Here is a 26,320-nt window from a genome sequence, read left to right on the forward strand (position 1 = left end):
CCCTGGAGCCAGGGAGGGGAGAGTGGGGCGGCGCAGGTGCCCTGCCACCCAGCTGCAGTGCCTGGGCTGGTGGCACCGGGGCTGTTGTGGGCCTGGCGGGAAGGGGCACAGATCGCGGGACACAGAGCAGCGGCATCTGCCTCCGAGGCCACTGAGGGCTAGGGACTGGGGCAGGTACAGGCCAGGCCAGCTCCTGGTGAGCAGGCCGTGGGGCTGGGTGAGGACAGCAAGTTCGTGGGAAGCAGGCAGGGCCTGCCCCGAGGTGGCCAGGCCAGGTGGCTAGGTGGTAAGGCAGGCCCCTCCCCTAGGGCCGCAGCGCTGGCAAATGGCACACGCAGGAGCCCAGTCTCGCTCTCCCACAGGACCCCCAGGGCTGCGCCCAGCGGTGGGCAGGCGTCCAGGCTGAGTCCCTTGTGGGGACTCTTGTCCCCCTGAGATGGCCCTGGCGCTGGGGGTTGTGGAGGAGACGGCTACAGCCCCCTGCCAGGCCCACGAGAACAGACCAAAGCTGGCAAACACTCCTGGGCACCCAAGAGCTTGCTCCCCCCGCCCACACCCGCCTCCCACCCCGCCGCTAAGCCTCGGCTCAGACCCCCCAGCAGCGGAGAGGCGGACACGCAGCCCAGGCCCTGCCCAGCACAGTGCTGGGGTGGGGGCGGGGGACCCCCGGCTCCTGGCTCTCCGCAGGGCCTGCCTGTCCTTGGGACGGAGATCTCGACCAGCCTGGGGGGAGGGCCAGGTTGGGGGAAGGGAAATCAGTACCGGGCCTGGGGAGAACCCTCCCTTCCCGTCCCCACCCCACCCCATCCTCAGGCCCCAGGACTGGAAAAGGCCCCGGAGGAAGCTAGTGTCTTTCTCAAGGTCACCAGCCTGGCCTCCCAGCTGTGCACCGCACCCCCCCACCCCCCACCGCACCTCGGCTGACACTGCAACGAAGCCCTGGGGCAGCAGGGGCAGCAAGGGGTGGTGCCAGGACTGCAGATTAGAATTGGCTGTGGGGGGGGCGGGGGGCGGGGGGCGGGTGCCACAGCCACTCCTCTGACACCCTGGCCCGCCACCCTGCGGGGCCCTGCAGCTGGGTCCTGGGAGGCCAGGACGCCCCTTATCTGTCTCCAGCGAGGGAGCAGGGTGGTTTCTATTTCAGTTCCCCAGCTGAGATGCCCACGCGTCACAGTGGGGCTGAAGGCACAGGAGGCAGAGCTCACGGAGGGGAGCCCCTCGGCTGGCGGAGGTTAGCGTGGCTCCCAGACCCCTCCCCACCGCGGCCTGGCCACACCTGTCCCCTGGGCCCGGAGCGGCTGTGCGGGGGCCAGCCGAGGCAGGATGTCTGAGAGCGGACTTGCTGAAATCTGAGCGAGCTCTCCCTGTGGAAACTCCACACCTGCTAGGGGTGGCCCTGCAGTTCCTGGCAAAAACCCGCAGACAGCTGGGGCAGGGCTCTGCCAGGAGCAGGCTGGCCGGCCGGCTGACCCAGCTAGGCTGGCTGCCCCGACGGAAGCCAGGCACCTGCCAGTCTGGGTCCCAGGCCAGGTCCAGACCACCCCCTGCCTTGAACAGACACAGGGGGTCTCCGCTCCCCCACCCCTGCCCCCGCCACCGAGTGAGCGCCAGCGAGCCCTGGCTGGACCTCTCCCTGCTCCCAGGGCCAGGTGGTGGGCATCGGGCCAGGGCCTCCGGGAGGCAGGTATGCGGGCCAGGCCTGCCACGCGCTGCTCGCCAGTGCCTCTCCCTGAGCGTCCTCCCCCATGGCGGGCCGGGGGAGCCCAGGCTGGGAGCGCCGGCTCTGCCCTGAGGGTGAGGTGGGCCCAAGACAGGGAGAGGACTGGGGACAAAAGACACGGAAAGGGCTAGTTGGATTTTTTGTTTTTATGAGTTTTTTTTCTTTGTTTTTTTTTAATATGAAAATTACTTGAAAAGACAAGGGGCCAACCCCACCAGGCAGCTCGGCTGGCCACTGGCCACGCCGATCCTAACATTCCAGGTGTAAGTTACAGAGCTTAAATTCATCTACAAAAAAAGTAATAAAAATAAAATTTAAAATGGCACCTTCAACAGAACACAAGGAAACTCCCGGCCGGCCCGCAGGCCCGCGTCGCAGGGCGAGCGCTGGGGCGGCCCCTCAGCTCCGCTCCGGCCAAAAAGTAAACACAAGCTAAAAAGGTGACTCCTCGGCGGCCCTGGAGTAAGTTAGGCGGCGCTTCCCCCCCACCCCCGCTGGGGGCCGAGGAGCAGTCTCTCTGCAGGGGGGGCGGGGGGGGGCGGGGGGGGCACTACCGAAACCGGGCGGCGGGGCGGCGGGCGGGTGGCGGGCGGGCGCGGTCTGCGGCTGGAGGGCCTTGCGGGCAGGCGGGCAGCGCCTAGTCCTCGATGACGATGGGCTCGTCGTTGACGGGCGCTGGCGGGGCCGGCCGCAGCGGCAGGGTCTGGCTGGGGCGCAGGGCGATGGGCTTGTAGGGCCTGCGGGCCGCGCGCTTGGTCTCGGAGGACGAGAGCAGCTTGCGGATCTTCCTGTGATCGAGACACCGAGTGACGCAGACGAGTGACACGGACACGGTGGCCCCTGCCCCCTGCCCGCCGCTGGTCCTGGAGGCCCCACCTGGTCTCCTCGGTGGCCATGTAGAACACGTCATCGGGGGCGTCGATCCAGTTCATCCGCCGCCGCTTGACGGGGGGCAGGGAGCCCCCCCGGATCAGCCGCACCTTGGTGGGGTACGCCTTCCCGTTGAGCAGCAGGTTCCGGCTTGGTCCCTGCGGAGGGGAGGCGCCAGGGGTCAGCCCGGGGCCTCCACGTGGGCACCCAGAAAGCCGGAGGTGGCGGTCCCAGCGGGGAGCATGGAGGCTTGGCCACCCCGGGCGGGGAGGGGGCCCCCCGAGGGCCATGGAGACCCGCCGCCTGCCCCTCCTCTGGTCCCACTGGGCCTCCCAGATGCTCCCATGCAGCGCCTGCAGGGCTGGGGGGCCTCCCCCAAAGGCCCGCGGGAGCTGTGGGAACACACGTGTGTACGAGTGTGGAGGACGGGGACCCTCCCTCTCACCATGTGCCTGGTCTGTCCGTGATTCGCCAAACCTGACAAGAGGGAGGAGAACAGGCTGTGAGGTCCAAGGCAAGGCACGTCCTGCACTCAACACGCTCGCTGAGGACCCGCAGCCGAGAAGCAGGAGACCTGGGGCCAGGTCCCCCCAGAGCCACAGCCCACACCCAGGCGGCGCTCTGGGTGGGGGCCCGGAGTCTCGGATCTGAGCTCGCTCCCTTGACTGGGCCGCGACAACCGGGGCCTGGTCTACGGTGGGTATAAATACAGTGGCGCCGGGCAGCCCCTCTGCAAGGCGGCCACTCCCCGGGCAGCACCACTCAGACCCCAGGAGGCCGGGCTACCCCGGGCTTCCTCCCGAGGGGCCCCCAGCCCCCATCGCAAACCCTGGGGCCAGCCACCCACGGAGGAGCTGACAGAAGCTCCTCGAGTGGCCAGGAGGCCAGGCTCTGGCCAGGGTTCCAGTGCTTCCACCCCATGGCCGGGGGTCTGTAGCCACAAGCAGCTGCCCCTCTGAAGGGGAAAGACGCCGTCCCAGGTCTCAGTCCACATTCCCAACGGGCGCCCGAGACCTGTGGCTCCCAGACACACGTGGGGCGAGTCTGTGGGCGGCCGTGGGAGCACGTGCCCATGAGGGCTGGTCTCCACCACTTGCGTCCTGCCAGAGGCCTCCCAGGACCAGCTCCTCCCAAAAGGGCCCCTTGGCCACGGTTCGTCTCTTGACGAGCAGAGAATAGCTGTCCAGCCCTCCCCTTTGCAAACCGCCTCCTAACTTGGAGTACCCCAACCCCGGCAGGGCAGAGGGAGGGGCCGTGGCACCCGGCCTGCAGCCCTCGAGGCCCTGTGCTACTTACCCAGGTAGGTGCCTACCAGAAGGATGGGTGGCGGAGGAAAGAAAGCACACGGTCAGCGTTACAGGGGAGCGCGTGCATGCGGCAGGCCCAGAGGGTGGATGCAGCCGCAGGCGCGTCCGTGGGCCTGTTAGCCCATTAAGGCCCCACCAGTGCCAGAGGCCGGGCCTCGCCCAGAGCCAGCTCCCGCCACCCGCTGCTGCCCCCGCTGCCCCACAGCACCCCAGGAGGCCAGCTGTGGCCTCCTCCCAGGGCTCATGTGCAGCCCCCGATGTCCCCACCCGGGATCTGCACGCTGGGGCTGAAGTAGATAGGCATGGAAGCACATCGATCTCGGAAAACCCGACAGAAGCAAGAAGATTTCATCCCTCCCGGTAACTAACGGCTTTTTCACAGGTCGGACCACAAAGCCCAAAGCTGCCTGCCGATGAGCACGCGGCCCCTCACCCCCTTCTGTGGGTGTAATCAGACCATCCCCAGGGCACCTGTCGCAGGGGCAGATGAGCAGCCAGCCCCGCTGCTGGGACCAGGGGCTGCGACAGCCTCCCCGCCCGAAGGCTATGGGGGGGAGGAGGGAGATCAGCAGGCTAGCGCCCCGCCCTCAGAGCCCCACCGCAGGGTCGTGGGTGAGGCAGCCGGGGGGGGGGGGGGGGGGGGGGGCGGGGCCTGGTGCAGGCGAGAGCCTGTGTCCAGATGGGGTGAGATGGCAGGACCCGGCACCAGTACCCCCGGCTGACCCTCAGGGTGTGCCTGCTGGGGCTCTCAGACACAGCGGAGAGAGGGAGCGTACAGGGGACAGGGCTGGGCCAGTGGCCGCTGGCCGCTGCTACCTCCCGGGTCCCCACGTCCGGCCCACCTCCCACAGATTCCAGGACAGCCAAGCCTCGGCCAGACCCCTGGGGCCAGTAGCCCTCCAGTCCTGAGCTTGGGGAGGGCTCTGGACGTGTCCATGCTTGCTGCCCCATGGAGCTGGGGTACCCACACCCGACCTGACCTTGCCGTCACGAGAGGCTGGCAGGAGGGGCTCCGAGTGCACTTGCCACGTTCTTCCCTTCAGCTGCTTCCCTGTTCACCTCCCCCCCCCCCACACACGGGTCCGGCCGCAGGCAAATCCCCGGGGGGCCCTGGGACACCCAGGTCTGACACATCCCACACTGCCACAGTGGCTACACCCTCCTAGAGCAGCCCCAGCCCACGAACACCCCACCGCCAGCTGAGGGGGCAGAAGCCGGGCCCTGGGCAGGTGAGAGGAGCCACATTCCAGAGGCGCCGACGGCAGGAGGGTCCCACAGAGGGCTGCCCTAGCGCACACCCCACGAGCATCCCATCCCGCTCAGGAGAGGGCACTACTGCTGCCTCAGCTCTGGGACCCTCAGCCCTGGGCGCGCCTCCATGCGGGGCCCTGACCTGAGCGTCCACCCGGGCCTCGCCGACCCCCACCCAGCCATGCCGGCCACACCACAGCTCTGTCCCACCTGCCCCCCGAGGAGACCAGGGTCCCAAAGCCCCCCACTGGGGCAGGGGCGCAGGCAGGGTTGCAAGCACAGCGCAGGCGGCCACGCAAGCTGAGGCTGGCGGCATGCGGACAGTCGCAGCACGACAGCAGACAGTACAGGCGGGCGGCGGGGGCACCAGGGCCGCCGGAGCGAGGACAGTCCACTGACCGGCGCTGGGCCCGGAAGGAGGGGTGGCCCGCGAGCCGGAGGCCCCGGGGCAGGAGGCAGCGTTGGGCGAGCTGGGGGCCCGAGGGGCAGCGCTCCGGTCTTTGCCGAGCGACAGGTGAATCGGGAGGAGCCGGGGCAGCAGGGTGCGGCCCAGCCCGCGTGGACTGCCCTTGGACGTGCCCTGAGCCGTCCGCCGCGCACGCGTGAGCACAGCACACACAGGCACGCGCGGAGGGCCGGGCCTTACCCCTACTGGGCATCAAGAGGCGCTTCTTCACGTTGCCTGGCAGCGCCCGGCGGCAGGAGAGAGGAGAGAACACACGGTCAGCGGGTGCGGGCGCGGCGGGGGCCAGGGTCGGGTGCCCCGGGGCCACAGGCCGTGCTGGCCAAGCCCAAGGCCCCGCCGGACTCACCGTCCACCCCGTTGTGCTGCTCGTAGCTCCTCTTGCCCAGGATGGTAGGGGAGCCGTTGTTGATGACGGGGGCCGACTTGGCCGGGGTCAGGCCGCCGAGCACGCCGGACACGCTCTTCACGGGGTCGGGCTTCGGGGGGCGGGGGTGGGTCTCTGCAGAGGCAACGCGGGCAGGTGGGCGCACTGCGGGCTCTCGGCAGCAGCCCTGCCGCCCGACTGTGGGCCGCCAGAGCCCAGGCCCATGGCGACCAGGGCCCGGGAGGGCACCGCAGGCCAGCACCCCCGGGCATCCTGCGAGCGGGGACAGCTGCTGGGGCCGGGCTCCTTGGCTCCTCAGCCCTGGCCAAAGGGCCGCAACACCGGGGACCACCGGCAGCTTACAGGCTCCAGATACCCATAAACAAGCAGGTCCACTCAGCGGCCACCGGAGCTGACGGCACAGGGCTGGCCACTAGACAGACGATGAGTTTTAACGGCCCAGCTGGCTGGCCGAGGACGAGCCCACGAGCGCCGGCCTGGAAGGCACGGGCTCACACCTGCCAAGGTCCCACAGCCCTGGGGGGCTCGCAGGGAACAGAGACCACCTCCTCCCATGGGTCGGGTCGGGGTGAGGCCAGCCCCGGGACCGAGACTCCACAGCAAGTGCTGCCGGGAGCTCCCGGCTCTGGAATGTCCCTCACGAAGGGGAAGCCCCGCCCTCGTCCAAGCCCAGCCAAGGCCAGCCGAGCCCAGCCGAGCCCAGCCGAGCCCAGCCGAGCCAAGGGCCCAGGAACAAGCCGGGCGGGGCGGGGCGGCAAAGCCAGCCGAAGGGCTCAGGGTCCCCAGGCCACGAGGCCCCTCCCTGCAAGGCTGCTGCCTAGGTGTGCACGTCTCCCACCCAGCCGTGACCCTGCCCTGGGGCGTGGGGCGCGGAGAAGCCCCCGCGGGAGATCCAGGCTCAGAGGCATCACAAGAGCCAGTGCCCCCGACCCAGATCCCTGGGGACTGCAGGGGCGAGGGGAGCAGGGTGGGGAGAGGCTGGGACCCCCTGGGGGGGCCAGGGCTGCGCTGGAGGAGAGCAGGCTCACCAAGGTGCCGCAGGACGGCCTCCAGGGGCTTCCGCGCGGCCTGCTTCAGCACCAGCGGGCTCTGAGAGGCTCCGGGCAGCCGTGCCGTGCCTGTGGGGTGCGAGGCCCGGGTAAGAGCTCCCGCGGGGGCTGCACACCCCGTCCCCAGCAGCCCCGCCAGCGCCCCTCCCGCAGGGACACTCACACTCAGCCTTGATGGCCGCACTGTTGATGGGCATGTAGGGGTGCCGGGCGGCATGCCACGGGCGCAGGATCTCACGGCACAGGCGCCGGGCGATCCGCGTGAGCTTGGTGGTGTGCAGGTAGAAGGCCTGTCTCGTCTTCATGGCAAACTTGGGGCTCCCGCTGCTCCGGGCTGGGATGCCGTGGGGGCTCTGCGGAAGGGGGCGAGCCGCCCCAACACAGCGCCATGACCGCGGGCCGGACCGCGGGGCGTGCGCTGGGGCAGGGTGGGGGGGACCGACTTACCATGTTACTGCGGTTGGGTCCTGGCCTCTCTCCATCTAACCGGGTTGGCATTTTCAAGCCACCATATTTCTTCCAATATGTCCAACAAGATGCGCAGAGGCGACACTGCATGTTAGGGGGACCCCAAGAATACCACTGGTAAGACTGGGTGGCTACGGACAACAAAGTTGGAAATAGACGGATTCTTAAGCAGAACCAGTGACGGCAGAGAGCATTACACAGCTGTCGCCCGCCCGCGCCCACCACCCACCCTGTGGGCCCGGGCACCCGGTACTCCCCGAGAGGGCTTCCCCGGCAGGGCGTGGCCACCGCCCCCAGGCTGGGCCCCAGGGCAGTGCAGGGGCGCCCAGGGCTGTGGGCTAGGGGCACCCAGATGCCGGGCGGGGCACTTACTGTAACAGCTCTCGCAGGCCCGGCCGGCCCCAGGGCTCTGGCCTGGCGCCCCGGCACCGTTCACCACGCCTGCCTTCACGTTATTGACACTGATCTGGTTCGGGTTTGGCTTGTTACTTAGGTAAGGAAAGGAGAGAGGGAAGACGTCACGGGACCACCAAGCCCTGGGCGCGCGGCTCTGGGGCCCGGCAGCCCCAGTCCAGACCTGCCTGGCCACAGGGCAGACGCTGACCCCTGCCTGAGGGTGTGTGATCTTTCTCCCCTCGAGTTCTAGAAGCAGCTCCCACCTTGTCGACACCCCAGCTCCATCTGCCTGCGCTTAGCTCAGCTCAGAGTTGAACCCCAGGCCGGGTGGGGTCCCGTCCTGATGCCCTGTGCTGTCCCCACCTCTGCCCCCGGGCCACCACGGGCTTCGATGACAGGCCCCCGACTCTCTCTAGGACTCAGCCAGGACGGCACCACGGGGCCACGTGGGACGCGGGACGGCGCCGTGAGGGGCGTACTTACTAGTTGGGGATATAAACTTGCTTTAACTTGCTCTCCGCTTCCGCTGCTTTCAAGCGTTTCTTCAAACACAGAACAAAGGGTCAGGGCGGCCAGCAGGTGGGTCTGGAGAGGGGATCCCCCAGTCCCCACGCTGCCCCCTCACCCTAAAGTTCCCACAGGACCCCTCGGCCCCCGCCCAGGCCGGGCCCTCACCTGCTGCACGTATCTGTCGGTGGTCTTCCACATGTAGTAGTACTCGATGATGCTGGTGAGCGACTTCCAGGGGAGCTGGGGGGAGAGGGGCACGTCAGGGGGCGGGCGGGGGCATGGCGGGGCCGCTAACCCCACCCAGGAGGGGGCAAGCCTCCCCCCAGCCCGCGTCAGGGCCCCTCTCAGGCCTTGCCCTCTCTCTCTCCCTCTCAGGCACACTCCATTCAACGCAAGAGCTTCCTCCCCGGTTTCGGCACCTCTGCCCTGCTCGGTCGGCGGTGGGTGCCCCCTCCCGTCGCGCAAGGCGCTGGACGCCCAGACACCAGCCCCACCCACGACCGTGGGCTGCAACGCTTCCCCTGTACGTCCTCGCGGTCACTCTGCTCCCGGGTCCCAGCTCCCCCGCTGTGCGGGCGCCACCTCTGGGCTTCACAGGCTGCCTGTGAGTCCAGTGTGGCCGTCAGAGTCTTGCCGCTGCCATCCCGCCCCCTGCGTCTCCACGCCACCTCCGGGCCAGTCTCAGGCGAGTCCCGCGGCGCGGATTCTCCCACGACGTCCTCCCGGGCGTGTCGACAATTCAGACTCTGTGCGCACTGGGGCCCGGGACGTGCGGGAGGCGTGGCGAGCTGAGTGCTTTATGTCCCGCCCGCCTCCTCGCTGCGCTTGTTTCCGTGTGAGGAGGCCTTGCTGCCCTGCTTAGGTGTTCAGTACGTTCCGTGCATCTGCCTCGCACAGGGGGCCGGCTGTCTGGGCTCGGCCTGTGTCCACGGCACCAGGGGCTGCGCGGGTCCCTCTGATGGCCTCTGGGGACCGACATGCTTCTCCACCCTCAGTAGTGCCGCCTGCCTTCTGACGTGGGTGCTGTGGCATCAGCCTCGTCCGTTACTGCAGAGGTGCTGCTCAGAGTCAGATGTTGGCGAGGCCGCTGCATCCCGGCCCCTCCTAGGCGCTCGCGGTCAGGCCGGCCCGGCCGCCCCTGCCGCCCTCTCTGCACAGGCGCGCTCTTCTGAGTGACCACCGGTTGGCCACCTTTCAGATGAGTTCAAGTGTATTTCAGGGGCTGTAAGGGCAGGAGGGGCCCCTGAGGGCACAGGCCCTGCCGGTGCTGGAATCCCCACGGGCTCACTGGTGGACACTTGCAAGGGACACAAAGCAAGGACGTACACGGAGACGCTCGGCCACTTAAGGACAACCAACACAGCCAAACGAACCAAGTCAAACAAGGCCCGGCGAGGACCCCAGCAACACCAGCGTGGACCTCGCCTTGGTGGCTCAGCCCAGGCCCCAGCAGGCGGCCTTGGGCGTTTCCTCCGGAGCCACTAACAGACAAGGGGACGGAAAAACGGCGGCCCGGCGGGCACAGCAGGGCCCTGAACCTGCGCCCCGGTACTCACGAAGTCTTGCTGAATGTCAGTGAAATCCTTCCCGTACTTCTCCAGGGCCTCCTCGAACAGGCTGGCCTCCGAGGCCGACCACTCTTCCATCTCGTCCCTGCAGAGGACGGGCCCGCCCTGCGGCACCAGGGCCGAGATGGCCTTGGCGACGTCGTACACACTCCTGTGCAGCGTGTCCATGGCGTGGAACTGCAGCAGGAGAGGCGGGGTCGCCTGGGCCCCAGAGCTGGGGCGACCCCACCCCGCCCGGCCCCAGGCAGGAGGCACACCCGGGCCGTGTGGGAGGCCACAGGACCCAGGGGCTGGCCCTCCCTGCCACCTGGGAGGGGATACGGACAGTCTCGGGGGGGCGGCCGGGGGCCTCTGGGGAGAGCACAGGAACAGGCCAAGCTGCTCGGAGCAGAAGAGGGGAGCAGGTGTGCTCCCAGGCCCACTTCGGCAGGGGCGGGACTCCAGGAGGCGGGGGGCTCAGCCGGCAGACAGTGGGTGACTGACCCCAGGGCCAAAGTGCCCTGGGCAGGAGGGGCCGGCCTAGGGCACGAGCCGTCCTCTGGGAGATGCCGCTGCCTCTGAGGTGGCAAGTGTGGAAAGAGAAGGGTGGGCTGAGGACGTGCGGCCCGCAGACCAGCAAGGGCCCAGTACGGCCTGACCACGTGCCGGCCGGCAGCCTCTCACCAGCATGAGACAGGGTCACCACACAGGGGCAGTGAGAGCCCTGCGCTGTGCCCCCCAGGGAGGGCTGTGCCCCCCAGGGAGGGCTGTGCCGCCCGGGCAGCGGCTGCTGATCTGAGCAGACGCACAGGGCCGCGGCTGCCCGGTGGCCTTCTCACTTACCAGGGTGATGTCCCGAGAGGCGGCCGCGGCGCTCATGTGCAGGCTGGGCTGTCGGACAGAGCTGCTGCAGTCCAGGGCGCGTGCAAAGGTGCCCACGGAGCTGGGGAGGAGGAGAGACGCTGACCACTGGAGCGGACAAGCAGGAGGAGCGGCCGGACCAAGCCAGACACGCAGAGGCGTCCAGACTCGGCTGTCTCGGGAAGGAACACTGTGGTCTGGAGCGCGGGGACGTCGTTTCTGAGACCTCGCAGACCTCTTCTTACAAAAGAGAGCCTTCAGGTCCTGAGGCTCAGGACCCCATTCCTACACTGTTTCCGACGGCACCCGGCCCAGGCGCCTTCTGGGCGTGTGGCCCCCGTGTGCTCGCAGGAGCTCCCCTCCTGCTGTCCCAGCCCAGGGACCCCTGGGGGGCCGGCCTGGGCAGAAGCTGCTCCTCGGAGGGCTGCCCCTTTGTGCCCAGGAGGCCCTGCGCCTCCAGGCCACATGTGCCCAGTCCTGGAGCCGGACGAGCAAGCCCTACCGTCCGGGGAAAGAGCCCCCATCTGCGGCCGGCTTACGTGGCCTCGGCTGGCGGGCGGCCCCTGAGGTCCACAGGTCGGGCTGCCTCCTGGACCCAGGGACCCAGCAGCCCCCCAGAGCCGGCTCCACCTTTAGGGAAGGGCCAGGCCCCACCCTGCAGGCCTCCCTAGGAGCCACGAGGGGGTCTCAACAGAGCAGGGCCCCGGACCCTCTAACCTCCCAGGCCCTTCACTGGGGGACGCCCTGTAGGACAGGCACCCAACGCCCACCGCAGGGGCGGGGCAGTGGCTCAGGCCCCGTGCCGGCTTGCGCCCGGGGGTCAGGCAGGACGTGGCCGCCCCAGCCCAGCACTCACCGGGCCACCACCAGGAACTGGTCGATCTGCTTGTCCACCAGCGGGTTGTGAACCTCCCACACCTTGGTCTCCAGCTTGGCCTGGTCTCGGCCGTCCTCCTCGCCTAGGAGGACGAAACACTGCACGGTGAGAACACTGAGGCCGTGAGAAGACCCCCGCAGCTCCGCTTGGAGCCCAGGGTTGGACGAGGTACCAGGCCGCTGAGGCGGGGAGCAGGCTGGGAGGGCGAGTGAGCCCAGGGACGAGGCGACGGCGCGCGTGCGCACACACACGCGAGCAGGCACGTGCACGCACGGGGCGGTCGGGCCCAGAGCTCCAGGGCGCACTCAACACACGATGGCCTTCACCTCTGGAAACAGTGGGCGCCTGGGGCTGGCAGCCCGTGGCCCCCGTTGGGAGCTTGAAGAGGTGCCGTCGGGAGGGCCCAGGGAGCACAGCCAGCTGGACAGAGGGGTGCAGCGGCTCGGACCTGACCAATCAACTCTTTCCTCTGAGGCTCTGCGGGGTGGGGTGCGGCTGCGCCCAGCCCCCAGCGGCAGCCCTGCCACAACGAGGACACTGATGTCAACTCAGTGCGGACCCACGCCTGCCACCCAAGGGCGCCCTCGGCGTCAAAAGCCTCCGTCTTGGGGCCTCTTCCCTCTGCAGGCGGGAGCCCCACTCCTCACCCTGTATGCGGTGGGCATGGGGCTCAGGGCCCAGCCAGGAGGGTTTCTCTCCTGGGCAGCTGCCCATGCCAAGCGCCACCTGCCACGTGCTCCAGGCTGCAAGGGGCAGACGAGGCCAGCACGAGGGTCCAGAGAACGCCCGCCCCGAGGTCACAACCCCGCTCAGCTCAGGCGCTCCGCCTGCACGTCTGCAGATCCTCTCAGCCTCTGTCGCTCTCTGTGGCGACCAACTTCCAGACCCAGGGCAGGACCCCTGACGGCACTCAGCAAGCCCGCGGGAGCCCTGTGCGAGCGCGGTCATGCAGGGCCGGGCACGGCTGGAAGTCACCAAGGAAATACGTGCTCCCTCGCCCTGGGGAAGGTCAGGCCCTGCTAGGCCCCAGGGGACGGCGCCGGGCCAGAGGCTCACAGGAGAGAAGCCCTGCACTGCAGACCGACCCGGGGGTGGGAACGAAGAGATCTGAGGGGTCGGGGTCCTGGGGGCTGCATCTGTAGGACGAACACAGGTGGGATTTTCCCGGTGTCGTGGGTAGGCTCCTTCCTGGTGGTGACTCGGCACGGAGAGCCCTCCCCAGGGACAGTGGGTACCAAGGAAGGCAGGGCCCCCACTCCTGGATCCAAGGTCTGCAGGCCGCGACCAGCCCCCAGCGACTGCCGGGCAACTGAGCCCAGAGCCACGGGCACAGCTAGCTGTGGCCCCAGCTGGCGCCCACGCCCGCTGGTGCACCTGCAGACGCCTCACGCGCCCAAGGCAGGGGCACAGCTTCACCCGCTGGGAAGGGTCCAGGCTCCAGGAGGAGAACAGGGAACTGAGGCCTAGGCCGACCCCACCTCGCCCCAGCAGCCCAGGGGTCGGGAGGAGGAAGGGCTGTAGGGATGCCGCCCCTGGCCCTGGGGCTGCAGGCAGGGCTTCCCCGGGGCACCCTGAGACCAGAGACGCGTCCTCCCGCCAAGCACCCAGGGCTGGCCAGAAAGCAAGGTCCTCGGACGTTCCAGCCACTCAGTGTTCTCCCGTGGCCGCCGCTGTTTCCCACTGGATGTGGCCCTTTATCCTCAGCCAGGCTGGCTGGGATGGTGTAGACCAGGAGGCCCCACGGGGCCACTGGAGGATGCCCATCCCTGGAGCGGGGCCCGGGTGCCAGGCGCACCCCCCCAGCAGGAGGACGGGCTGCACCAGGAGACCAGCTGGGCCAGCGCATCTGACCCTGCGCAAGTGCGGGGGCCCCCCACAAGTGACGCGAGTGGCCCCAGGGCAGGACCACAGGGCAGAGCGCCAGGGCTGGTGGGAAGGGCAGCCTCACCCCACCTGGGACGGAGCCGGACACCCACGAACAAAGGGAACCGCCCCCACCAGGTGCTTCCCGTTAGCCCTCCTTCTCACATCCGACCGGCGGCAGGAACCCCCATAAGACAGAGACAGAGACCAAGACCAACCAACGGGGGAGGCAAGTGTGTGTGTGTGTGTGTGTAAGATGCACACGCGTGGGAGGTGTGGCGCGCGTGTGCGCTCGTGCGCGTGTGCAGCAGGAAACACGCACACAGGCCGAGAGCGGATGTTTAGGTCAAGCGGACCAGCTTCTGGGGATCAGGGGTTGCGCCCCCGAAAGGAGCAGCAGCCACGGAAAGAGGGGACGTCCGGCATTTCCACAGCACAGGGGAAACCGAGGCACAGACCACAGGGGAGCCGAGCCCAACCCGCAGCCCCACAGGTGCTGGGGACGCTCGCCAGGAGGACACCGCGCTCCTGAGGGACACCTGGGCGCCACGCGGGGATGACCCTGCACACAGGGGACCACTCCGCAGGAGCACAGGCTCCGAAGAGAGCGCCATCCCGGGCAAGCAAGCGCGCAGGTCAGCCGTCGGGCCTGCCGCACAGCAACTACGCGGCCGCGCAGGAAGGAAGTGGGGGAGGGGAGGTGGCGGGTACCACGAGGCCCGGACCCCGCCGCGCTCCCGGTCAACCTGAGCTGCCTGAATGTGGCCACCACCCAAGTGACCCGGGCTCAACCACATGGCCCCAGAAGGAAGCCCGCCAAACGGCGCCCCAAGCCAGACAGCACCGGCCTTGCTGGTCACCGCGGGTCCACGTTCCTGCCTGGGCAGCTTGGTCGGGGACAGAACGGGCTGAGAAGCTGGGAGTCAAGCCCGCCCACGACCCCCGGGCTGCTGAGGACTGAAGGGCAGGGGAGCTGCCACCGCGTCCCCGTGCACTTCAGCCTCGCGGACGGCACCACCCGCCAGAAGTCAGTGCAACAGGCAGATCCATTCAAACGAGTTTTTGGGAGAGAAAAAGGGCTTCGAAAAGGTTATGAAAACAACTGACGAAAGGAAACAAAATCTGCAGGTGCCAGAGAGGGTCCGACGACCCCTCCTGCTGGGGGTCCTGGGGCTTGCCGCCCCATCCCAACACCCAGAGGCCCCCGCCCTCCCCGCCAGCCCCCCGGCCCACCCTACCTTCTTTCAGCAGGTCGGTGATGTCCGCCTGGTACCGGTTCCCGACACGGATCTCCCCCTTGTCAGCCAGGAGGGTCTTCTGCTGGGGGTCATAGACGAGAGAGTAGAAGAAGAAGTCCTGGAAAACAGCACACGGGGCGGCGTCAATACACAGCACCCTCGGCCACGCTCGTGGGAGGTCAGCAGACGGGAGGGGCGACCGTCGGGGAGACACAGAGAGCTGACGGGTCAGCAGGCTTGAGAGCGCAGGGGAGGCAGCTGTGGCGCCAGTTCCCCACACTGCCACGTGCCCACCACAGCAACAGTTTGAAAACTGAGTTTATGAGAGCATTTCACAGCAACAAAAATCCGAAGGCATCTGGGAACGAAGCTGACAGATTCTGGGCACGTCCTTTGAGAAGATAGTGCCGTTTTCGTGCAGTTGTCACAGGAGATGTACACAAAGGGGGTTACGTTACAGAATGTTCTGGACTCGGTGCCCAGAGCTGTCAGCGGAGCAGCAGCCTGCGGCCCTCAGCCTCGGAGCCTGTCTTCACCCCACACGCCTGCGCCCAGGCTGTTCCGGCTGGAACTGGCACAGTCCGGCCCTCCTGGCCCTTCGCTGCCTGGCACTCCACGTGCCGCAGCTGCTTCTCAGAAGCTGCGTTTAGCTGGCTTGGGCTGCTCTGCAGAAACCAGCCTGCCGACCCTGGGCTTCCCGGGGGTCTCCCCGTGTACGCCGAGGGTCGCGGCACCCCGTGCCAGGACTGCTACCTGGCCCCGTGTCCCCGTGCCGCCTTTCTTGGTCCCTCGTGGTTGCTTCTCGCGGCCTCTGCTCCCCGGCGGCGGCCAGCTCCTGCGTCGGCGCCAAGGGCTCCTCTGGGTGCGGGTCCGTGCAGGCTGCGGCTGCACCCGCAGCCGAGGACCGACTCCCTGAGGCCCGAGCAGGATGGCGGGCCTGGGCGCAGTCAGTCGATTCTTGCCCGGGGCCGCCCAGACCGGGAGGGGAGGCCGTCCCAGTGGGCTGCCTGCCGTCTCAGGCTAAGAGCCACCCACCCCTAGACAGGTGAGCGAGAGCAGCAGAAACCACGAGGCGTGCGCCCAGGACACACACAGGTCCCCGAACGGGGCCCACGCGCTCGCCACTGCCGGACACCAAGTGGTCCACAGCCGCCGTTTTGCTCACGGCCGTCCCTCCGCGTCACCACCTCTGTGTGGCTGTCACTCAGGGGTCTTTCTAAACTGCAGACAACAGCCCCCAGTGGACGCACGCCTGGGGGCCACGGCCCCTGCTCTGTCCCGTGGGCAGGCACGCGGCGGCTCCCTGGAGCCCGGGCTGCCCTGGGGGCTCTTCAGCGCCGACTCCAGGCAGCGTCCTCCTGGTGGTGCTCCAACGCCTGATGGAGTCAGGCCTCGGTGAGGCCACGGCACCGGGCTTGCCCTCCCTCGCTGGACTGCTGTCACCATGGTCCACGGTCCGACCCCCCGTCCACCTTGCCCCTCTGGGCCCCCGGGAAGAGCCGGGCCCTGCCTCGGGGAGAGGGAACTGTGGCTGAGAACAAGCGTCGCCCACAGACGATGACACTCCTGCTAGGAGCTGCGGGGTGGCCGCACGCAGGTCCCAGAGGAGCCCGCAGTGCGTGGGGACACGCAGGGAGGGGACCCCGGACCCACAACCACTCCTCGCCTGGCCCCAGGAGCTCCCTTACACTGCGACCTGTCCCACTAGGTAACACCCGTGCCCGCGCCGCTCCTGACCCCGCTGGCCTGCCATCGTCCCCAGACACGCTTCTCGCTGCTCCCAGGACTCACGCGTGCACCCTCTGGGGACGTTTTCGGTCGTTCCGCCTCGGGGGAGGGGCGCTGGGCGGGCAGCACGCACCCGCCCTGGGTGTCACCGCGGGCTCAGGGCGAGCAGCTCGGGGGTCACAGCAAGGCCCAGGCACCGGCCGCCGTGGCTCCCCTCCCACCCTGGTCTGGGATGAGGAGGTCGGTGCCCTGGCCCCAGACCCTGGCAGCACTACGGTTTCGGTTTCCTAAGCTCAGAAACCCTCTGGCTGCCTGGCCGACACAGTCGTGGGTCAACCCAGCGAAGACTGGAGACGGTGGCCTGGACTGCAGTAGGGCCACACGCCCGCTGGGGAAGCCTGACGGCGACCACGGCGGCCAGCACGGGTCCCATCGTCCCCTCCAGGACGAGTCGTGCCCCTCCTGGGGGGCGGGGGTGGTGGGGAGAGCAGACCCCCGGGAGCCGTCACGCCCACTTTGGGCCCTCACTCTGGAGGTGCGAGGAGTGGGGACTGCACGGGACACCGGGAAGGGCCGTGACGGCGCCTGGCCTCAGGGCGCCACGGGCGGGGAAGGGCCTGAGCCCAGCGTGAGGTGGGAGCAGCAACGCCCACCCAGACCAGACCAGCGGAGCCAGGATCCGCCTCTGCCCCCCCGCAAGCCCCAGCCCACGGCCGGGTCTCACCTCCCGTTCCAGGTAGGACTTGAGGGACTCAGTCTCGTTGAGCAAAGTGACGCTGCACTTCCCTCTGCAAGATAAGGGCGCGCGTCAGGGGAGCTGGGCAGACTCCCTCGGCCCGCCCCCGGCCCCCGGGCACCTGACGTGGGTGGCGGGACTCCCTCGGGCCCGCCCCCGGCCCCCGGGTACCTGATGTGGGTGGCGGGCAGTGACTCCAGCTGTCTGGAGAGGAAGAGCTCTCGATGCCTCAGCTGGTGCTTGAGCTTCTCGGGCAGGTCTGCCATTTCTGGGTTCTCCATTTCCTCCTCTGTTTCACCTGAAGGACACAGAGCTCCTGTGAGCTGGTCCCAGAGACACACGCTCAGGCGGCTGCACAGGCCCCTCCCCACGCTGGACCCGGGGCAGGTGGCAGTGTAGGTCCCCGCAGCGCACCCCAGAAGCCCCGGGCATCTGAGCAGGAAGGAGGACAATGTCCTGTGCTGGCCTGGGAAGCAGCACGTCAGAGAAAGAAGGGAAAGCGAGACAGCAGCTGCTGCACGTCCAGGACAGGGGGGCAGGACCCACCATGCCCCGCAGCCCTCCCTGCGCCAGGAACCCCTCAGGCCTGCCTCACAGCAGGGCACACAGGCGCGGGCACACGGGCAGCCCGGCGCACAGACCTCAGGACCCTCCCGCAGGGGCGGCTCTTACCTTCCTCGCCGTTGTCGGCCCCCGATCCGGTTTTATAGCAGACCGACAGGGCTGTGTAACAGACAGACAGCACCCAGATGGCGGGTCAGCGACAGCGTGCCGCGCTACCCACTCCCTGCCCGGCCTGGACTGAGGGCTGTGAGGCCAGGAAGCAGGGTGGACAAGGGGGCCGCGGACCACCCAGCCAAGGACAGAGAACACCTGAGCCTCTGGACACCCCTACTAGCTGACCTCAGCTCCTGCCAACCCCACGCCCACGCTGCCCAAGACTCTCCAAGCAGAGCCCCAGACAAGCCTGGGCAGCGAGGCCCTGCTACCTGCACACAGGACACACCTGCCCCTACGAAGTCGGGAGAAGCAAGGACGGGGCGGGGGACACGGCCGAGCCACAGCGTGGGGGGCGGGGGCGGGGGACGTGTCCCAAGGCCGGTCAGCAACGCGTGCTTCCTGCCTGCGGATGGTGATCCGGGGGGCCTCGGCCACACCTCCAGGGCTGGGCCATCGATGGGCACAGGGAAAGCCTGAAACTCGAAACTGGCATGCGGTGGGGCTGTGGAAGGTCTCCACGATGTGGACCCCAGCACATGCAGCCCTGGGGCTGGAGTGCCCCCAAACACACACTGGCGGTCTGGGGTCGTGCACAGTGGGGTGGGGGAAGCCAGACGCATGGCGAAGCCCATCCTCTGCCCCAAGACCCAAAGGTAGGGAGGGGCGTGGAGCCCAGCCCCCCCAGGCTCTGGGCCACCACAAGGCCCCTGGCCCTCTGCTGCCCTCCTGTGGTGGCTGCAAGGAGTCCTGGTGCCCCTGGGCAGGGGACACGCCCCCCGCCCCCCCCAAAAAACCCTGGTTGCAGCAGCTCAGACGGAGGTCAAGGCTAGGGGCGGGGGCGCTGGGGGAAGAGGGGCAGGGCCAGTCTGCCCGGGCCATGGGCGATGGGAGCCTGGCCTCGGCACCTCCCTGCCCACTCCCGGGGACGTCACAAGCACCCGGAAGCCGGCCCACCACCCCCACACCTTATCCTGCTCACGCCTGTCCGGTGACGGCCCCGCTGGCCCCGCAGCATGGCTAGGGACCGGGCCGGGGGCAGCCACCCTGGCCCCTGCCCGCGACAGGCCCTTGGGCATCCATTCCGGGTCTGCAGGCACCACCCCTCCCTGTCCTGAAACTAGCTCACAGTGGCTCTGAGACCCCCAGCCCACCAGGGCTCCCTGCCATCAGCAACGGTGAGGAGGGACCCAGCAACGCACACCCCAGGGCCACGCTTAAGGCCTCAGGGGTGGCCAGGGTTTGGGCCAGGCCAACCTCCAGCCCCCGGGAGACCAGGAGAGAGCCTCCCCACAGCCCCCAGACCCTGTCCCCAGCGGACCCTCAAACGAGCGTGGGCTGTGGCGCTTGGCCTCTAGGAACCCAGGGCACATGGCCCCTGGCACAAAAGCCCCTCCCTCTGGGATCCAGGGTGCCCGGGCCCTGGGCTCAGAGCTGGGGGGCCTTCCCCACAAGGCCCAGGCAGGCTCTGGGCTCCCACCCTACGCCAGCTCAGCTCACACACCCTACTGGCTCTCCCGAGCCCCTGCAGCTGGTTCTGGGGGGTTGCAGGGAGGACCTGTCACCTGTGCCCACTGTCCCCTCGGGCAAGGCCTTGGTCTCAGGACAGCTCTGTGGGAGGGGGCCACACACCTCGAGACAGGGCCGTGGCGGAGCAAAATGTGGCCTGGAGACCCCAGCAAGGGCTCTACCGTTCCGGGGAGGCCTGTGTGGCCCCAGGGCATCTGTGCTGCACCAGGGGCTGGACGTCCTGGTAGGGGCAGGGCGGAAGCTTGTCCCTCAGGCCCCCGGGCCCAGAAGAAACTCGAGTAGCTAATCTGACCGTGCAGTGGGCTCCCCTGGGTCTCTACCCCTCCTGCCAGAAGGGCCCGCAGAGTGTCCCTACACCCATGCCCTGACGCTGGGCGAGGCCCTGGGCAGCGAGGTGGACCAGCCTCGCCCCAGCTGCAGTGAGCTCACAGATGCGCACACCAGGAGAGTCAACCCCGAGAAACGTGGTTTCTGCACAAACCACTGCGAGACGGAGCAGGCAGTACAGGCTCCTGAGAAAACAGCCGAGGCCCCGCACTGAGAGGCGGTGAGCTGGTGGGAGCGGGTGGCCTCCTCAGCGCAGCACACCCCGTGCGCGTGACACGTGTTCCCTGCAGCTTGGCTCTAAGTCCCCGGCGAGGAGCTTTCCCTGCACGCAGAAGCCCCGCCGGCACCGCAGGGCCTCTGCCCACCCTGCCAGCTCCAACACTTCTGCAGGACCCCCTCCTCCCACGGGTCTCAGGGCCTAACACCTGGCCAAGCTCCCCCCAGGGGCCTGAGAGCAGGAGAGCCTGGGCCCGTGGACACAGCGCGCCGTGTGCCGAGGGGCAGGGGCTGCAGTCGCTCTGGGCTGAGCAGCAGACACGGGGAGGAGATCCTCTGTCATCGACACCCGCAGGTCACCTACCGCCGGGGCCACCCCCAAGGCCCCCGTCAGCGTCCTGACAGCATGAACGCGAGCCCGCGCGCTGACACCTGCAGGGCCCGCGACTGCACAGACCACTCCACTGGGCCACGCAGCTGTGCACCCCCAAGACCCCGGCTCTTTTCCTCTTTTCCTCGGCACCGGGAGGCCAGAGTGCTGGGGCGGTGGGCACAGGCTTTAGGGTGGGAGGCTGAGAGGCACCGTATCCCATCTCTGTCCCCTCTGGGCACAGCCTCAGGGTCCACCACTGGCGTGCCACAGGGACGCTGCTGACAGAGGCCAAAACCCAAAGGTGGGATCCCATCCTCCCATGAGGCCAGACAAGGCCGGCAAAGAACCGGCTGCTCCCTCAGGGTCGGCTGCACAGCCTGCGGCCACCCTGCGTGGCGCAGAGGCCTGGCCTGGACAAGAGCGCCCGCGGCCCTGCCCCTCCCCGCCACGGGCCTGGAGCCCAGGGCCCAGCACTCCCTGCGCCTTCCAAGGAGTGGTCCAACCAAGGATCTGCAAAGTCCCCCAATGAAACTCCTCAGGTAGACGAGCGCAGCCACACCCTAGGACAAGCGCGGCCAGGGTCGCTTCCCAGAGAAGGAAGGAGGCCCCAGGGACATGCAAGGACTTCCGTCTACACCCGCCGGGGGCTGAGGCGCAGCTACGGGCGGGCTGGAGAGGGGGCTGGGAAACTCACTGGCGTGCTTGTCGGCCAGGGCGATGAGCGTGCTGGAGATGTCCCGCCTTCGGTAGAAGCACACCACCTTGGCCTCCACGTTCCCGTTGGCCGTCTGCAACAGCAAGGCAGGGTCTAAGGCACGCGTGCCCCCGCGGGCCTGCGGCTCCCCGCAGGGGTGTCCCCCAGACGGGGCCTCAGGTGTGACCGGGGACGGGCTCGTCATGCGGAGCCCGTGCCCCAGGGAGGGCCCTGGAGGGCAGCGGCAACGCTGGCTGACGGAGGGGACGCACACCGGACCTAAACCGAGTCTGCACCCCCAACTCCTGTCCTATCCCGAGCCGCCTGAGGACACCAGGTGGACCCCGGCCACCAGAAAGGCCAGCTCTGCCTTGGCCTCGGGAGCTGCCCCTTCCTTTCGGGCACCAGAGGGGGTGTGATCAAGGACAACGACTGCGGGCCTCCGTCACCCGCCACGAGCAGAAACCTGGGCAGCACCCGAGAGGCGCGGCCCTGAGGCCTGGACCCGCCTCCAAGGGGCAGGGCGGCGCGGCGGGGCTCAGCGGCGGCCTCGGCACCAGGATGGGCGGCAGCGGCCAGGACTGACCTCCACCCGGCGGCTCCCGCACCCGGGCTTGCAAAGCGTCCCACGAACGCGGACAGAACGAGCAGCAGCAAGGACACCGTGAGGCCCGCGGGGTGGTAACCTCATACCGAGAACGTGTTTTTTCTTAACTAACGAGTTTACAAATTTTAATAACGACGCGAGGATTTTACCACAATTCTCAGCTTTGTGGGCTTAGCACAGCAGCGTTTATAACATCAAACAGAATCATCTTTATGAAAAGTATTTCCCTCTTAGTCATTAAACTCCATTAGACCAGGAATTTTCCCAAGAAAAAGCCTTCGGAATTTTTCACATCACTGAGCGCAAGTTCAAAGCGCTATCAGCCCCGCTGCTTTACAGGTTCATCACAGAACTGCAGAGCGCACGCCGATGAAAACCAGCCTCACTCCAGTCCACGAAGGAATGGAAAGGGCATGCAGAATTCTTCCAGGAAAGCCGAGATCAAGTATCAAAACAAGTGAGCGTGAGGGCCTGAAGATGACGCGTCCGTCTTCGGCATGTGGAGACTGGGTTTTTAGAAGCACGACTTGTCAGCTTGTCAGCACGGCTGTGTCAGACCCGTAAACATCTGCAGTGTTCAAGGGTGCCCAGAGTTTTGCAAGATGGGATTCCCAGACCGAAAAGCGCCTCGCAGAAATGGTCCTGGAGACTGTCCGCTGAGCTTGGAACGACGAGGGGCCTTCAACACGATGGAGATGACGTGACACCGCGTCAGGACCACAGAAGCAACTGGACAGAGTCTAGAAGGACCACGCGAGAGCGTCCCGCGGCAGCCACGGTCCCGGCCTCCAGGAGCACCTGGGCCTCGCGTCTCAGGGCTTTGTCTGAGTCTCTGAGCCACGGAGGCTGCCCCCAGCGGGCCTGTGGAGTCGCAGCAATGCCCCCTCCTGGATCCACACCAGGTGCAGCCCCTCCCAGGGGCCCCCGAGAACGCGCACCTCCTGGGGTTGTGCTTTGCTCCGCACAGCCTCAGCTCTGCGAGCCTGGCTTGGGCCGGACCCTGGAGACCCAGGGCTCCAGAGCGCTCTTCCCTCCGGTGCTCTGCCTGGACCCCTGCTGCCTCGCCCCTCACACCCCCCACGTGTCTCCTGCACCTGCCTGCATCTCCCCCCGGGCTGGGGTCCCAAAGGGCCTGTGGGAGGAAAGCTGGGACGACCGCAGGGCACCCTCGCCCGTTTCCTGTCTCCACGGAGGCCGGCTCAGCGGCCCGGGAGCGAGGGCAGGACGGCAGGGGGCCTTCCCACAGGCTGGGGGTGGCTACGGCTCGGGAGCAGGCGGAGTGGGGTCCTTGGCCCCCCAGGAGGACCCTGCTGGAGGACAACGTGGGATGCGGGGAGATGTCCCACTGGGGTCAGCGGCGTCTGCCTTTCATCCTTTGCTGGACTTTTCGGAGACTCCCACACCCCACGGTCCAACCTGCCTCCCTAAAACCTGGCTTCTAATCCCACGAAAGAGGCTTCCCGGGAGGCCTCCGCCCGTCCTCTGGTCCCCTCTGGGCCTCTCCTGCCTAGCTGGCACCCAGCCGGCCCGCACGGGGCCTGGTCCCCACGCCGCCCCCCCCACGCCTGTCCCGAGGGTCTGCCCTCCGCGCCCCCCTCCACGCACCCCCATTCTCACCCCCCCGCCAGCCTTTTCCCGTGCTTTCACAACAGCAATTTTCTCCAGCAGTGTAAAGATTTAACTCTTCATGAAAACAACGTAAATGCCACATACATCCAATCAAAGTTCTAAGAAAACTCGACAGTTACTTTGAAAGGTCCCGGGAGGGCCGGGGGAACTGGTGTCGGGCACGGCCCAGGAGAGGGGCCCCGAGGGGCTCAAAAGAGCTGGGCTTTGCCAAGGAAACTCATTTTAGACTTGTTTTCATTTACAGAAAAGAGACAGAGCGCAGAGCAACCCCGCACCCCCTGCCCCAGTCTACATGCCCCCCCTTCCTCCTGACCCCTCAGTGCTCACTCCAGGGTCCGCTCCAGGGCCCCGCCAGGACCCCGCGCCACCCCCCGCTGCTCTGGGCGGCGGCATGGGGACTGGTCAGCGGCCCGCAGGGTGCCCTCCGCCGGGGCGCCCGCTGTCCTGGGGGCTGGACGGGGCTGTGGCTCTGGAGGACCTTGGGGTGGGGGCATTTTCTCAGGCCACTCCTCTGCTTGCAGGGCCCTCGTCTCCTCTGACTCCTACTAACTGGACGTTGGGCCGTTGGAGGACTCTCTACTTTTCTGAGTTTTCTCTCTGTGTTTTCGTCCCAGTTTCTGCTACTGACTTCCAGGAGCCTCTTCTCACTCCCGAGTCTCCCCAGTCACAGCGGCCGCCACGTCTCTCTGAGGATGCCCCCGGCTCGTCTGGCCTCAGTTTCCTCTGCGCCCTCATCAGCTCTCTCCTCGGTTTCTTTTGATGGATCTCACGGTGGAAGCCGTCCTCCCTGCTCCGTCCAGGTCGCAGGCTGAGAGCAGGCGTTTTGCTGGGACGCGACGCCAGCGGCTCAGATCTGCCCCCAGAGAGCACCCTCCGTCTCCACTCCCTCTGCACACGAGGCTGCCCAGCTTCCTGGGGCCGTCAGGGGAGGGCCCTCAAACTGACCCCGTTTTCAGCCCCTGCCTGAACTACAATCGCCTGGGCTGTGCCCATCTCTCCAGCCAGGACGAAGCCCCCATGCCCCGTGGGGTGGAAGGGGAGGCCAGCAGGGGTGCAGGGCTCCGAGGACCCCGAGGGCCACAGCAGACATCCGTGTTCCCCGGTGCTTTGGACCCACGCCCCTTTCCACCACCCCACCCGGCAGAGCTTCCTGGTGCCCACACTTGCGTCCACCCTCACGGGGCGGCACTGCCTCTCCCTCACACACGTGGCGTGTCGCGGCCAGAGTGAGGGCACCGTGGCCACCCTGCGACCACAGGCTGCCACGGCCCCGCCTGCCAGGACGACTCCACGCAGAGGCCTGGCCCCCAGCCACGCCTTCAGTGATCCGCACGGGGTGGGGCGGGACAGACACCTGCTCCCATCGCAGCAGCGGGCACGGGCTGCACCCTCCGCCCTACGGCTCCAGTGGGCGGAAAGCAGGGCTCGGGGGAGGCGCCCGCCAGCGTACTGGTTCCAGCGGTGTGGTGGCCTCACGGGACATCCGGCCACCGCCCCCAGCCCCGGTCACTGACACGCCCAGGCCGGGGCTGAGGCTTCGGGGCACGGGCACGCCGCCCATCTCCTGGTCCCAGCAGGCACGGCCTTAGGGTCGGGGTGCCGCCACGGCTAGTCTGATCCTTGGGAGACCGGCACCCTGACCTTCCCGCCCCACCCTACATGGTCCTGAGAATCGGCTGCACCGCCCCAAGGCCTGAGGTCCAGGAAAGCAGCCCCTCCCCTGCTGGCCACACGGAGGCACAACAAGGTGGCCCCTAGCCAACACGAGTGACAACAGGGCTTCCGGGACGGGGGCTGCTCCAGGGCGGGGGTCCACAGCCGCCCTTCTGCAGGAACCAGGGGAGAGAGAAGCGGCAGAGCTGAGGGCCCTGCTGACCGGGCACCGCCGTGGCCGCAGCCGTGGCCTCAGAGGAGGGTCACACCGATGCCCTCTCCCCCAGTACCCCCGCCAACGCCTCCAACTAAGGAGGGCGGCAGGAGACGTGGGGGGGCTTCCCCCACCGGGCTTGGGGGTCTGCACGGGACAGCGCCCACTCCTCTGACCAAAGAGGCCATTCTGAACCTGTGAGCCCACGCCCACCGCGCCCCACCAGGCCCAGGAGGGCCCCGCCCCCTAATCCACTGGTAAGCGCCTGCCCAGGACGCTCGGCAGACATGGGACGAGAGAGGAGGGAGACGGGCAGGGGACCTTCGGGCTGTGGGCGCCCAGGCGGCTTCCTTCACTCCTCAGCTGGAACCATCCAACCCAGACCCTCTCCTAACACCCTACCAGGGACCCGCAGGGATGGGCTCTCCGGGGAGGGGCACCCCCGCCCCCCAGCAGGGACGGGGCCGCACGCTACCTTGTTGAGCTCCTCGATCCTCCGGATCAGGTACGGGTTGCTGGAGGAGTTCTCGAAGTAGACGTAGTCTGCAAACGGGCGAGAGCGCGTCAGCCTCGCGAGTCCGCCAGCCTGGGAGCCGGCCCCCCGCTCGCCCGCGGCCCGGCTGCATCTGCGGCGGCAGGCGGGGGCCAGGCTCAGGCGGGGTGTGGGGGGCCGCGGGGGCTGCAGCCGGCCCGGAGGGGGCCCCAAGAGCGGCACCGCCAGGGCGGGAAGGACGGCCACAGGCACTGCTACGGCCGGCCCCAGAGACCACGTCGGCATGGAGGCTGCCAGGCCCCGGCCATCCCCCCATGCACATCCCCCGGCGTCCCACCACCTCTCCTCCAAAGACAAAAGAGCTGAACGGAGGCCGGGGCTTTCCGGGTGGAGGAGAAACGGAGCTCGCCGGGGCGGCACGAGGTCGCGGGCCCAGGGGAGCGGGGTCCTGAGGGTGCTGCCGCCCTGCCGGGTCCCCCAGACTTCAAGTCAGCACAGGCTCCCCTCACAGAAAAACCACACGTGCTCTCCGTTTCCCCAACGCCCCCAAGGGCGAGTGGGGCTCTGGCTCAGGGAGGCCCCGGGGTCCACCCGG

At 68.1% G+C, this 26,320-nt stretch overlaps 1 protein-coding gene across 5 annotated transcripts in view; it reads right to left on the reverse strand.

Annotated features, from left to right (window-relative positions):
- Positions 1–1,160: 1,160 nt before the first annotated feature.
- Positions 1,161–26,320, reverse strand: part of MTA1 (metastasis associated 1) — a 38,499-nt gene continuing 13,339 nt past the window's right edge. The window contains exons 2-21 of one of the 5 annotated variants that reach the window (XM_079913532.1): positions 25,708–25,775; positions 21,130–21,223; positions 17,945–17,995; positions 17,444–17,570; positions 17,261–17,324; positions 14,809–14,926; positions 11,687–11,789; positions 10,813–10,912; positions 9,979–10,167; positions 8,588–8,662; positions 8,396–8,454; positions 7,889–8,004; positions 7,496–7,647; positions 7,212–7,401; positions 7,028–7,117; positions 5,961–6,113; positions 5,795–5,830; positions 3,036–3,067; positions 2,597–2,748; positions 1,161–2,508 (exon numbers count right to left, since the gene is read on the reverse strand). In XM_079913532.1, the coding sequence (XP_079769658.1) occupies positions 2,358–2,508; positions 2,597–2,748; positions 3,036–3,067; positions 5,795–5,830; positions 5,961–6,113; positions 7,028–7,117; positions 7,212–7,401; positions 7,496–7,647; positions 7,889–8,004; positions 8,396–8,454; positions 8,588–8,662; positions 9,979–10,167; positions 10,813–10,912; positions 11,687–11,789; positions 14,809–14,926; positions 17,261–17,324; positions 17,444–17,570; positions 17,945–17,995; positions 21,130–21,223; positions 25,708–25,775 (2,120 nt within the window). In that variant the 3' untranslated portion in view covers positions 1,161–2,357. Of the gene's footprint in view, positions 2,509–2,596; positions 2,749–3,035; positions 3,068–4,930; positions 5,831–5,960; positions 6,114–7,027; positions 7,118–7,211; positions 7,402–7,495; positions 7,648–7,888; positions 8,005–8,395; positions 8,455–8,587; positions 8,663–9,978; positions 10,168–10,812; positions 10,913–11,686; positions 11,790–14,808; positions 14,927–17,260; positions 17,325–17,443; positions 17,571–17,944; positions 17,996–21,129; positions 21,224–25,707; positions 25,776–26,320 lie in introns of those variants that run through there. The other 4 variants (XM_079913533.1, XM_079913535.1, XM_079913531.1 and 1 more) reach the window with 4 other exon arrangements.

The sequence above is a fragment of the Stenella coeruleoalba genome (genome assembly GCF_951394435.1).
Source record: "Stenella coeruleoalba genome assembly, chromosome: 2".
NCBI lineage: Eukaryota > Metazoa > Chordata > Mammalia > Artiodactyla > Delphinidae > Stenella > Stenella coeruleoalba.